Raw genomic sequence first — 14,329 nt, 5'->3', positions numbered from 1 at the left:
AGTTGTGACATGTGTCATGAAAAGCCAGAGAACACTGTGATTGCAACTGACTTTAGCTTGTTCATGTCACATTTTACCCAGCTGTATTCAAGTGTCAGGCATCTAAATCAATATCTCATCTCTATAATGTTTCCTTCAGGAAGTGGAAATTGGTTACTCCAGTTGGATTCTATCTTTGGTTACAGCAGGAGGCAGGACATTGAGGTAGCCAGGAGCAATTAAATTTTCAAGCATTATTTCTTTATATTAGGACCTCCCAAAATGAAAGATCTAGTAAGAATTGTTTTACTTAAACTCAGAGGGATTTTGTTGTTGTTGTTGTTCGTAAGCATTTATTGTCTCCTTGTGCCAGCAGGAGGCTGTTGACTGTGAATACAAACATGAATAAGATGCTGCCCTTTGGGAGTTAATATTAAACTGGTTATCTCTTCTAAGCATAATGCTAACAATTTTATAAGTTATATTTTATATAAATAATTATATAAATACCCCCCAAAACAAATTATTTTACAGTTTTCTACTGGATCCTATTTTGCAGAGAGAACGAATTTGTCATCTTACAATTCAGGCTGGCTACTTTGCACTTTTGAGAATGTGTGTTATTTCTTGGCACTAAATCATTACAAATGAATTCAGACAATCCCTTTTGCTACACACACACACACACACACACACACACACACACACACACACATACATATATATCACTAGAAGTTCAGTAGAAAAACAGGCAGAGAACATGAATCAGATGTTCTGAATCAATAATAATCAAGGATAAGGAATTCCCTGGCCGTTCAGTGGTTAGGACTCAAGCTTTCACTGCCATGGGCCTGAATTCAATCCCTGGATAGGGAACTAAGATCCCGCAAGCTGTGCAGCAAGGCCAAAAATTAAAATAATAATAATAATCAAGGATACACAGTTTCAAATGGAATATTGTTTGTTTCACCACAGGTTGTTAGAATAGTCAGTTTCTGAATTGATAACACAAGAGAGATAATAAGCTCAGATTGCTGTGGGAACATAAAATGGTGCAACCTTTCTATAAAGCATTTGGGCATTTTTTTTTTAGTAAGAGCTTTAAAAATGTTCATAGCTTTGATTCAGTAATTCAGTTTCTGATAATAATTAGATGAAGATTTATATACAGATGTTCTTAGTAATATTATTCATAATAAAACAAAATTGGAAAACCCTAAATGTCCAGTTGCAAAAGACTGGGTAAATAAATTGTGCTGTTTACCACGAAATGACTAGAAGGAAGAAGGTTGATTGTGGTTTTCTCTAAGTAGCTTTATAGGTAAATTTTCCATTTCTTGCTTGCTTGCTTGTTCTTTTAAAATTTTTTGGTTTGAATATTTTTTAATTGAGAAAAATTTTTTATGAGTTTAATTCCACAATTTCTCGATGGCTCCTATGTGTCAGAACTCTTTGGAAGGGGCACTTACTCTGCCTTTTGCAGCACCCACTTTAAGAGCAGGGCATGAGTTGTCATAGAAATACTGTAAGAGAGAATGTCCACATCTGTGAGAGGAGTAAAGAAAATGAATGTAAGGAAGGAACAAATAGTTGAGATAAGAATAGGTAATTCCCCAAATCCCTAACCATGACATAATTTTATACTCCTGAAAATTAGAAGTGAAAAAAAAACCTAATTGATTTTGAATAACATCTGTAAATTAAGACATAGCAATGTGGATTTTCTTGACCTGGAAATACTTCACAGTTCAGGAAACCTGAATCATAGCTTTTGTTTTCTTTCATCATGGATTGTCTAAGTATATAATTCATTGTAATAGTCCCAGAAGTAGACTGCCTTGTTTGCTTATTAGGAATTATTTTTTTTCTTTCCATTTCTTGTCAGCATTCTTTCCTTATTTGTTTTTAATATTGGGATTATTTTTTATTTGCATATTGATGATATTTATGCAGCCTTTTTAGTTTCATGTAATGAAACTAAAATATACTTTTATTCTAAGTAAATTCAGTATCAGGAATTATTGAGGAATTCTTCAAAACTATCTTGTTTCTGTTAGTGCGTCACCTTGTTAGGAGACTGTTTTGGTAAGAAATGACATAATTATTTGCAAATAGGCTTTATAAATTCAGCTTCCAAGCAAGCATGGATATTTTGTCAATTAGATTATTTCATTAATGTCATAGCAGGGGTTGTACATAACATTAGTATAGTTTTCATTTATATATGTTCTCACCTTAATTACCATGAATTTGTAACCAGCTTTATATTATTTTAACTGTGCAGTGTCATAGCTATTACTTATTAAAAAGCAGAGGTAATGCTAAATAACATCAGTAAGAGGTAAAGACTTTTAGTATTTCATGCACTTCTGAGTCTCTATACTAAATTCCAGATTATTACAAGTGACAGCCAATTCTCTTTAATAAAATTGTATCTTTTTAACATTGTTAAGGTTGTTTCGACTTTGGTTATTAGTAGGACCACATAATCTTTTTTACAGTTTGCTTCCTTGGATTTATTTACCTGACTCTCTGTGTCCAAAAACTAACTGGCAGGTTTGTTTTCAACAAATCAAGGAAAGACTTGCATTTTTTAAAATCTTTATTTTTTATATAATATGAAATGTTGCCAAAATACTTACAAATCTATAAATAAAATATGTGTGAAAGCCCCCCCTCCTTTTTTTCTCTTACCTAATCTTAAAACATTTAGCGCTGATCTTTAGGGATACACACCTAATTATAAGGAACCGGGACTTCCCTGGCAGTCCAGTGGTTAAGATTTTGCCTTCCAATGCAGGGAGTGCGAGTTTGATCCCTGGTCAGGGAATTAAGATCCCCCATGCCTCTCGGCCAGAACACCAAAACATAGAACAGAAGCACTATTGTAACAAATTCAATAAAGGCTTTTAAAATGGTCCACATCAAAAAAATCTTAAAAAAAAATTATAAGGAACCAACTTAGCATAAATAAAAATTTCTTGTCAAATAAAATATTCCCTTTGCTTTATTTGTAAGATTAGACTGCATTATCTCCCCCAGGAAAACGTTTCCTCTTTCTGTAGTGCCTTTACCTGTTGTACCCACCCCGCCCTCCTCTGTTTCTCAGTGTGAATTGTGTAAAATCCTTCCTAGGTATGTATTATTCTATTTTTTTAAATATATATTAATTTATTTTATTTTTGGCTGCATTGGGTCTTCATTGCTGCATGCGGGCTTTCTCTGGTTGCGGCAAGCAGGGCTACTCTTCATTGCAGTGTACAGGCTTCTCATTGCGGTGGCTTCTCTTGTTGTAGAGCACAGGCTGTAGGCACGTGGGCTTCAGTAGTTGTGGCTCGCGGGCCCTAGAGTGCATGCTCAGTAGTTGTGGCGCACGGGCTTGGTTGCTCCACAGAATGTGGGATCTTCCCGGACCAGGGCTACAGCCCATGTCCCCTGCATTGGCAGGTGGATTCTTAACCACTGTGCCACCAGCAAAGTCCCTATATTATTCTATTTTACTTCCAGTATAAGTACTGCTATCTTCTTAAAACTAGGAATCCTGTTTTCCTCTGTGCCAAAATGCTCACCTACATTACCTAATTTAATCTTTGCCATAGTCCTCAGGGATTGATAGTATTATTCACAATTTTGGAGGTAACCAAGGTTCAGAAACAGAAAGAAATTTCCCTGAGGTCACACAGCTAATAACCCAGGTCTGTCTGACATAGCTTGCTCTTGACACACTTATCTTTGCTTTCTTCCATGTCTTCATGCTTCTCCCTGACTTCTCTCTCTCTGTCTTGTCCTGGCTCTCATCCTTGTCTGGCTCCTAACAGTCCTCTAAACTCCATCTTATATAGTTTCCTAATCTGCCTGCATGTTATTTTTAACTCCTAACATATTCAGGAAGTATCCCATATCACTCAGACCTTATTAATCCATCCCAAGATAATAGGTAAGTATTCTATGATAACTGTATATGTAGCAAATACTGGGTAGAATGCTACACTGAAAAAAACATAGATGGGAATTAATATTAATCTAAAGCATTGGTTTTAACCAGTTAAAATCGATGCTTAGAGCTAAGTGGTATTTTGGTTGTTGATGGTGACGGAAGTCTTCATTGCTGTACTATGTTTGTATAGGACTGTTTTGCTTATCCTATGTTTTATAGAACTTTTGGGGATATCTAAACCTTAAGTGACAGGGTTACATTTATTTGTTGTTACTTCTTCTCTTAAATGGTTTTAGAGTTGCCTATTTAACACCTATAAAATATTTTAAAGAAAATATTATATTTGCTTAAATATGGCCATTTAATTGATACTTGTTTTTGAAACCTTTATAGGCAGTTAACTTTCGATGACTTCCTTTCTGCTTCGGTTTTGATGTTCTCATCTCGGGAACAGCCAAACAACTAGACTTGAGAGATCACACAAGAAATAATATACCCTTAGAATAAACTAGACACTGTAAAATTCTTTTTCTTCTATTTTCATTTTTGATCCTCTTTTTCCTTCTCCTTTCTATTTGTCACATTTTGCTCTTGTTGTTTGTTGCTATTTTCTATGTTATCTTCCGTTTTCTTTTCTCTGTACTTGCTGGTTTGAGCAGTTCCCAGGTTACTCATATGTTTAAAGACCTGTCTTATTTTGTCACTTGAACCTGGCCCCATTGTTTTCTACAACCTTTCTTATTTTGTCACTTGAACCTGACCCCACTGTTTTCTACAACCTGCCATATTTTTGGCTTGGGTTCACACCCAACTCCATCCTTCACCTAGAAGGTTGCCAAGCTTTTCGGTCAAGAGGATGAACCTTGCTGCAGCCCTGTGCATTGTTGGGTATATATATTAGTGTCTAATGAAACTGGCAGACCTCAAGGAGTCCCCACTCAGGTTCATTTTCTCTACCAAAACCAGCAGAAACTAAATATGAAATACAAACATTATGATGTACATTCCACCCTTGAACAATGCAGGGGTTAATTCATGTAAAATTTATAGTTGGCCCTACATGTCTGTTGTTCCTCACATCTGCGGATTCAACCAACCACGGACCATGTAGTACTGTAGTATTTACTCCTATTGAGAAATATCCATGCATAAGTGGACCTGCTTAGTTCAACCTGCATTGTTCAAGGGTCAACTGTAGTAGAATTACTTAGATGTGTAAGTTAAATTTTATTTTAGTGTAATTGTTAAAAAACATTTTATTGCCATTTTCATTATTACACTTGTCCTATTTTTTAAATTGCTGTACTATTTTAAAATCATTACTTTGAATTGGTCCTATTATGTCTTAGTGCACAGAGAACAGAAATGTTTACTATTAAGACCCCTCAAATACTTTAAAGTGATATATTACATTCTTTTGAAGTGATGTAGGCCTGAGCCAATCACAGGACGACAGCATTGTGGGAACAAGACACTGTAGGCACAGTTTGGCCATAATGCCTATCCCTGGAACACTCTCATCCAGCAGCCCCGATCTCCTGCAGCCTACCACCAGCATGTTGGATTTTTCTAATCCCTCAGGTAATTTTTGTTTATTTTATTCAGCCATGTTGGTACCAGATAGATAAACAGGTGGTTGACCCTTGTGCAACAAATACTGGATTTGCTTGCAGTCCTCTTTTCTCACGTCTATATTTTGACTTAATGCAAAAAAGCTAAAGAGAACATTATGTCTTTTTGTCTAAACTGGAGTGGTGGTACTTCCAATATGAAAGAGAAGTACATTATCTGTTGGTAACCCTAATCAGAGCAATGGAATGAAAGCAGAGATACTTCTTCTCAGTCAAGAAACATGTTACCCAGAATGTGGAAAGGAATAAGACAGATTATTTTAGTCTAAGGTGTCTCACTTACCTTCCTCTGTGATGTGCAGAAATGTATTAGTAGTTTTCTAGAAACACTGATTTTTCTCTCCACCACCTGAAGCTAAAGTTGTTTTTGTTATATACAGTATTGTTAATAAAGTACTATATCAATCTTTTTCATTGGTGTTCAGACTTTCATTGTGGGACATCGTTTATTTTTCTGCATCTGTTCACACTGAGGCAGAAATTGTCATCTAACTATGTAACTTCAAAGGAACACTTTGAAGAATTATTTCTATATCCACCATTTGAATGGATTTGAGATGGCTTTAAGTAAAAGACATACAATTAAAAACTGAAATATGTGCTTGGGTCAAAGGAGAGGAGGGAAAAAAAAAACACCTCTACAAAAATGTGTCCATTTGCTTATCTTTTGTTAGGTTTTCTGTTACATGCAGCTAAGCCCATTTCTACTTGATAAAATTGTCAAAAGTTTATAAGCCAAATTTCTTGCTGTGGTAAGAGAGCTTTCATAAACTCACCACTACTTATATCTCCAGTCTCAGGTTTCAACATTTTAACCAATCCATTCTCCAAATTTTATAACAATATAAAAGGTGCTCTTATAAAATTTTTTTTTAAAAAAACCTCTGCAAAGATGGGCATAGTTGTGATTCAGCTTCAGTTTTGATGCTAAATCTCTATCAGCTAGTGGGAAAAGGGAAGAACTCAATTATATAAATCTCAATATTAGATAGGAGGAAGTATAAATGTAGTAAAGTTTATGTTTTAATACAGCAACATAAATTTAAAATGTAAGGCATAACATAACGCAGTAGAAGGTTGTTCTGCACATTGTTTCTTCCTTTTTATTTCAGTTGCTTCTTCCCCTCTTTAGAGAGATTCCTAAACCCAATAATCTGTCTTTGACACACCCTACCCTCTACGTGACTACCAGTGTTATTTCTAGAGTGAAGGTTTTGGTGAGTTGTTACTTGGCTTAGAAATTTCTAGTGATTTCTATTAGTTCCAGGTTCAGTCATGAGATAGAAACCACACTGTATGTTTAATATCAGAAATTGTTACCAAGTATAAAGTAAAGTGTTCCATGTAAAAAGGTAAAAAAACAAGCACTAAGGCATCACAGGAAACTGCAAACTGGATTCAGCTTCTGGCACTTGAAAGAAATGCCACTAACCAGGGTGAAGGAGTGTTGCTTGAGTGATACTAGAGCCAAATACCCACAAGTAAGAACATAAAGCAGCAAGTTTCTTCTTCCTCTAACCTTGCAGTCTACCTCTGGTGCCCTTTTTTGGCAGAACCTAAGAGGGAGACAGTTGGCAAAGAAGTGTGGTTTGCAGAGTCCCAGCCCCATTGTGGCAGGGCAGCGTGGGTTTGGAGCCTAAAGACAATAACTTACTAACTGTTGGTATCCAATTTTTTTTAGTCTTTTTTTTTTTTTTTTTTTTTTTTTTTTTTTTTTTTTTTTTGCGGTATGCGGACCTCTCACTGCTGTGGCCTCTCCCGTTGCGGAGCACAGGCTCCGGACGCGCAGGCCTAGCGGCCATGGCTCACGGGCTTAGTTGCTCCGCGGCATGTGGGATCTTCCCGGACCAGGGCACGAACCCGTGACCCCTGCATCGGCAGGCGGATTCTCAACCACTGCGCCACCAGGGAAGCCCTTGGTATCCAATTTTTACAGCATAATTATCAACCCCTTTTCTAGCCTCCTGTTCTGCCATTCTCCCCTCTGTTACCTCTTCTGTCTTTCCTGAGTATGGCATGTACCTTCAGAACTCTCTTTGCCCATGTTGTCTGCCACCTTTGGTGTTTTCTCCCTGCATATCCCATGAAGTGTTTCTTATTCCTCAATGCTGAACTCAGTTGTTAGCTCATCTGGGAATCCCAGGTGCCTCTGATGCAGAATCAGTATCTCTTTTTCCAGAAATCTCTAGCACATTTTCATTGTCTCACATTGCTTGTCATGTGGTAGCATGGGAATTTATTTCTGTGTCTCTGTGTGTGTGTGTGTGTTCCACAGCAGTACTTCTTTCACTGTGTTCACAAATAAAATATTTAAGCACTACAAAAGCACAAACTAAATATGCATCTGTACTTTCCTAAGACAGGTATTTAGGGATATATGATTTATAGATTGATTGACTTATGATTATTGATTTATGGCTGTATTTTTGCCACTGGCATATTTAGAAGTGTGGCTGGGTTGCGGGTTGGTTAAGTGATGGGTAGAAGGGAGAGGAGAGAGAAGAAGTTGGGGATTTAGCTGGGGGAGCCAAAGGAAGGAGAGGTTGGAATTACTAAAATTCAGAAACTGTAAGCCCCATGGCACTGAAATTCTTATCTCTGAAGAGGATGTTCTACTCAACATGATTTCAAATTGATTGCATAATTCTCTCAATGAAAACATGTTGAAAGGGCTGAAGATGCCCTTAAAAAAATCTATTCAGAGAAGATCAGTCTGCAGAGCTCAGTATGTAGCCTTTGTCCATATCAGCAATATAAATGAACACATACAAGATAGGAATTTAACTTAAAATTATATTTTTAAACCCCTAAATGAGCAACTTTACGAACGGGCTTCTGCCATGCTATTTGTATTTATGTTGAATAAAATATTTATTACCAATTAATTCCAAATTCAGCTCCGTAAATCATATATGGCAGCACTGAATTTTAGTTTAGTTGTGTACATCACATATGTATGTTGTAGTACATGTGTGACATAAGCCAAGTTTGACTTTTATCAGTCTACATCTCAGTTATGTTTTTGCTGCATGTTTTAAATTGTTATTAGAAAGTAAGGGCAAAGCTACAGAACTGTTTAATAGTTTGCTTTTGATTGCTGACTTTTTTATGGTTTTGCTTTGTTTTTGCTGCCTACAGCTGTTGGTTTTTACTGTAAGTATCTTGAAGACTATGGTATTTTATTGCTTATGTTTGTATGCAGTATTTTACTATATTTTTAAAAGTCACATAATACAGAATTGAATGAAATAGGAAGCAGAACTTTTCTATACACTTACAAGGTTGCCAGTGTAAACTGGCGTGTATTCTTTCAATCATTTTCTTTGAATATATATGTTTTTATACTCATAGAATTAGAGTATACATGCTATTTTGTAACTTGTGAAAAGTGTTTTAAGAATTTTTGGACTTAATGTGAGATGAGGGCTAAAAAGAATTCAGAGTATAGCTAAAAGGATTTTAAAACTGAATTTTTTTTTCTGAGTCTTCATACAGAACTTTTTGCTTACTTTTTTTTCTTTAATAGCATGAACTTTTTATTTGACTTCGTTTATATTTAGTAAACTTCCAATTCTTTTTGCATTGCAAGTATTTTTAACTAATTTTTAATTGTAAAGGAACATATATTAAAGTTTTTATTTGCAGAGAGAGGATAAAATATAAAAGTCTTAGCTTTCCAGAATTAACAATTGTTCATTTACTTCTATATCCTTCCAGAAATTTCAGAACACATAAAATGTGTGTATTGTTTCCTTCACCCCAAATGATATTTTTTTTTTTAGCACTTAGCCCATTTCATTTAGCAATATACCGTAAATACCTTTCTGTATCAGAATGTATTCTACCACAATTTTTTTTTTTTATGGTACGCAGGCCTCTCACTGTTGTGGCCTCTCCCGTTGCGGAGCACAGGCTCCGGATGCGCAGGCTCAGCGGCCATGGCTCACGGGCCCAGCCGCTCCGTGGCATGTGGGATCTTCTCGGACCGGGGCATGAACCCGTTTCCCCTGCATCGGCAGGCGGACTCTCAACCACTGTGCCACCAGGGAAGCCCTCTACCACAATTTTTTGAACATCTGATAGCGTTGTTTAACCAGTCCCCCTTTTAGTGGATGTTCGCAGTGTTGCCTAAACCTCTGTGTTTACATATCTTTACATGTTGTAGGCTTGCATTATTGATATATTTTTAATGTTGTCAAGAATTTTGTGGAAATTTGTTTTCTTTCTTGTTATATAAGTATCTATGAAATATTATCTGTTTTGCCTCTTGGCCTGCAGAACTTAAAATATTTGCTATTTGACCCTTTGTAGAACAAGTTTGCGAATCCTTAATCCATACTGTTATACCACTACCCTGTGTTTGCTTTGTGAACTTTTTCACTTTTTCTTATTTCCTTGATTATTGTGTGTCTTTCCTTGAACCACCACTTACTCTCTTGAGTAAGTCTCTGCAAGCAGAGACTTTGTCAGTCTCATTTGTTACTTCATCTTCATCACCTAGAACAGTGATGATGTATAACTGGCACTCCATAGGTATTTGTACACTGATTAACAATTTAAAGCAGAATGAAGAGGCAGTCTTCTGCTTTTGTTAAATCATCTTAAATACACTAAAAATAGAAGAACTTTTTAGGTAATCTCAGGATCAAAACATGTATCCTTCACTTATCTCATTTTTAAATTTTGTTTATGAGAGATAGTTAACACTCTAGAAATTTTGCCCTTGGGTTGGAAGTCCAGGTGTGTGAATTTCAGTTCTTGAATTCATTTACCTATTATGTAAGAATTTTATTATGGAATATGAATCATAAGACTGATAAATGCTGTACTGCTTCAAGATTCTTTTCATTTATTTATTTTTTTTTATTTTTTATTTTTATTTATTTATTTTGCGGTACGTGGGCCTCTTCTGTTGCAAAGCACAGGCTCTGTACACGCAGCCTCAGCGGCCATGGCTCACGGGCCCAGCCACTCCGCGGTATGTGGGATCTTCCCGGACCGGGGCACGAACCCGTGTCCCCTGCATTGGTAGGCGGATTCTCAACCACTGAGCCACCAGGGAAGCCCAAGATTCTTTTTAAATGTCTGTTTTGCTTACAGGATTATATTTATATGTGCATTCTAGCTTTGTGCCTAAAATTTGAAATGTTTAGATCATTTTTTCTTCTTTATTCAACTTTATTCTAACTTCATATTTACCATTCATCTAAACAATTAACATTTGAGTGTCTGCCATGTGCCAAGTATTACGTTTGGCATGTATGATGTTCTCCTGCTAACACACATGTTTGTAAAGAACAAACAATTCTGAATTAGAATTTAGAATTTAGCAATTCTAAAATGGAAAAAGAGGTTTACATTGACACTGATATTTGCGCAGAGAAATTTTTTCCTCCAGTGTCTTGCAAATGGTTTTCCAATTTGGCATTTATTATCTTGGCGAATTCACCAGGTTTGGGTTATGGAGTACTGTTTGGATAATTCCATTTGCAGATCTGTTCTAGAGCTACCCATTTATGATGACTGAATCCCACTTATATGACTATATGACAGTTTGTCCTTTGCATGTGAAACAAGTGGTTTTAACAGAGTATGAATTTAACAGCATGTAACAGAGTACAGTGTTTAGCAGGATACACAAGATACTGACATCTGTTCCTTCCCAGATGTTATAGTATGTTAGCAGCAAGAGAAATGTATGCAAATTCCCCACCTGTCTGAATAAATTTCTGAAGAAATTAATAAAAGGGATCTGAACATTTCCCCATTTCTTCCAGGTCAGCCAGCAGAGCTGGCTGAGGCTCAGCCCCCAAAGACCTAGTAAAGAAATCCAACTCTAGAGTCCTGGACAACTGAGACCTATTTTTGTGAAGAGGGTAGAAACAATACAGATAATGATAGTAGTTGTTTGACACCTTTTATAAAGAGTTAAAAGGGATATTGAAACTATTCTGTTCAGTATCTTTCTTTTGGAAAACTGAAATTTCCAACTTCTTGCATTTTCTAGCCCAGAGTAGAGAAGCATCTCGTTCTCACGGATTAAGACCCTACATTATGCCTTTTAGACTTAGAAACCTGATAATGTCAGCAACATGCTGAGGATTGACTCATTTGCAAAGAAATAGGAACAAGAGGTGTTTGGTGACTCAGATCTTTGCATACCTTAAGAAAAGGCAGTTTGGTGCGTGCATCTTACGAAGGGGACCTGAATAGATGAAGTATTCTGCTTCCAATTGACAGTAGACCCAGAACATTCAAAATATCTGTTGGCTAAGAAACCTTCTTCCTGGAATTCTATTCATGTATATTCAGTTGACTCTTCCAGTCCTGGGAGTCAGTCTCTGTCTTTTTGTGTCCTCAGCCTCACTGCATACTTTATTCTGTGAAATTATTTCCTCCCACATCTATTTCATTATTCTTCTCTTTCCTTTAGCTAGGATTATACCTCAGGTGGTTTTGAGACAAATTTGTAATTTTTATTTTCCTCTTAATGTTACAATGTATTCAATGCCTAGAAGGAGGTAATGCTAGGCAAAGAATATACCATTACTTGAGCCACCAAAATATCCCCAGCCCACCCCCACTACACACATCACAAAAATATCCACAGTAATACATTTTTCCTGATTTAAAATGAAAGAAATTTTTGTAACGATTTATTATCATAAGGAAAAATTTAAGTTTTTCATGTTATTAAATCACTTTTCACTTAATTATTTTTAATTATGTAGTAAATTATGTAATAAAAATGTAATTATATTAAAAAATTAGCCCACTGTTGTCATATTGATCATTGTTCAGGAAGTTTTAGCCAATGCCATATAAGAAGAAAAAAATATGATAGAGTAAGAGGGAAAAATACCATTATTTACATGTACATAATATATGAACATTTATCTTAAAGTAGGACTTATTTACTAATAGCAGAAATCACAAAGGCAAAGACTGAGATTTAACCACATGAATATTTAAAATTTTCCTGTGTTAAAGTATATACATATAAAATCTGAGAAGACATTTTCCACTTTATAGTAGACTGTGTTGATATTTAGTATAATTCAGTAGGAAAAGGCATGAAGAATACCAAAAGGTATTTTTAAAAAGGAATAATAATGGTTCATTAAACCAGTGAGTCTTACCAGTAACCAAAGAAGTGAAATATAAAATAATGACACATTTTTGGCAGGCAGAAATGCAATAGGGCTTTCAAAATGGAAAAAAAAAAAAAAAAAAGTTTTAATAAACTTTTTTTTTTTTTCATTTTGAAAAGAGTGTGACTAAAATTGCTGTCTTTATACCCTAGGATGATAAAATATTATAACTGTCCTGGAGAACAGTTCAGAAGTATATTTGAAAAACCTTAACAATATGCATGCCCTCTAACTCAGCATTTCTCTTTTTTTGGATTTTCCCTGAGGAAATAATCAGCTTGCCTGCAAAGGTTTATCTACAGGGAGAGTTTGGGGTGGGGGGAATTATTTATCATACTGTTACTTACAATAAAGGAAAGTGATATGCAAGGTAAATGTCTGTGATTAATGGTTTGGATCATTTCAAATTATAAAATACATATTGTGAAGTCCTATGCCTCCATTAAAAAATGTTTTGTTGAAGAATATTTAATAGCATAAAAATGTTTATAATAAACAAAAATTTCGTGGCTTCCAAATCATATGCATAGTATGACTCTAACTTTTCTCTTTTCTCGGTGTTTTCCTGTGAACATATATTAATATTTTGTCATCTGAAAAGATACATTTATTTATTAATAAATGCAGCAATGATTTCTCTTAACCTCCTGAAGTAGAAATGTATATATTACTGTTTAGAGAGATCATTGTCTTCCAAATTATTTTTTGAAGAGTTTAAAAGCCATTTTCTGGATAATAACAGGACATATTTTTGTATTTATACAGATATTCCTGATCAAGTTATAAGAGTTTTCAAAGCAGATCAACAAAGTTGCTACATTATCATCTGTAAAGACACTACAGCTAAAGAAGTTGTTTGTCAAGCTATTCATGAATTTGGTTTGACTGGTGCATCTGACACATATTCTCTCTGTGAAGTTTCTGTTACTCCTGAGGGTGTCATAAAACAGAGAAGACTTCCGGACCAGTTCTCCAAATTAGCTGATAGAATTCAGCTCAATGGAAGGTGAATGTGCTTATTAATGAATGTACTTATTTCTACATGTGTTTTTGAAGATTCCATTTTAAAAGAGATACTTTAATTAGGAACATCATGTTTTTAGGTCCACTGAGTTCTGTCTAAAATTAACATGTGGGGCTTCCCTGGTGGCGCAGTGGTTGAGAGTCCGCCTGCCGATGCAGGGGACATGGGTTCGTGCCCCGGTCCGGGAAGATCCCACATGCCGCGGAGCGGCTGGGCGCGTGAGCCATGGCCGCTGAGCCTGCGCGTCTGGGAGCCTGTGCTCCGCAGCGGGAGAGGCCACAACAGTGAGAGGCCCGCGTACGGCAAAAAATAAATAAATAAATAAAATTAACATGTATTTCTCTTTTTTTTAGCTTTCTGTTGTCTCCGTAATTATGTATAATAGAATCTTAGAGTGTTAGCACTCATAAGTGCTACCCAAAAGTGGGAGAAAGAAAGGGAGGTTAGTGTTCTAAAATATTTTCGCCCTCCTGCTAAAATGAAGCCTTAAAACCACTGGTATAGTCTAATCCCTGTTTTTTAGAAGGGGGGAAACAAAATGATCCATATCTTTATATGTATCTGAGTATATATATGTTAATTTATAAATTTGCTTTTTAAATGACCA

At 35.8% G+C, this 14,329-nt stretch overlaps 1 protein-coding gene across 18 annotated transcripts in view; it reads left to right on the top strand.

Annotated features, from left to right (window-relative positions):
• RAPGEF6 (Rap guanine nucleotide exchange factor 6) overlaps positions 1 to 14,329 on the top strand; it is a 249,402-nt gene that overhangs the window by 162,162 nt on the left and 72,911 nt on the right. For 14 of the 18 annotated variants that reach the window (XM_067031532.1, XM_067031537.1, XM_067031530.1 and 11 more), the window contains 3 exons: positions 5,340 to 5,497; positions 8,686 to 8,700; positions 13,464 to 13,704. In XM_067031532.1, coding sequence (XP_066887633.1) covers positions 5,340 to 5,497; positions 8,686 to 8,700; positions 13,464 to 13,704 — 414 coding nt within the window. The remainder of the gene's footprint in view (positions 1 to 5,339; positions 5,498 to 8,685; positions 8,701 to 13,463; positions 13,705 to 14,329) is intronic. The other 4 variants (XM_067031533.1, XM_067031538.1, XM_067031531.1 and 1 more) reach the window with 1 other exon arrangement.

Source organism: Kogia breviceps, chromosome 4 (assembly GCF_026419965.1).
Source record: "Kogia breviceps isolate mKogBre1 chromosome 4, mKogBre1 haplotype 1, whole genome shotgun sequence".
Classification (NCBI taxonomy): Eukaryota; Metazoa; Chordata; class Mammalia; order Artiodactyla; family Physeteridae; genus Kogia; species Kogia breviceps.
This window is presented reverse-complemented; position numbering and strand designations above follow the sequence as displayed.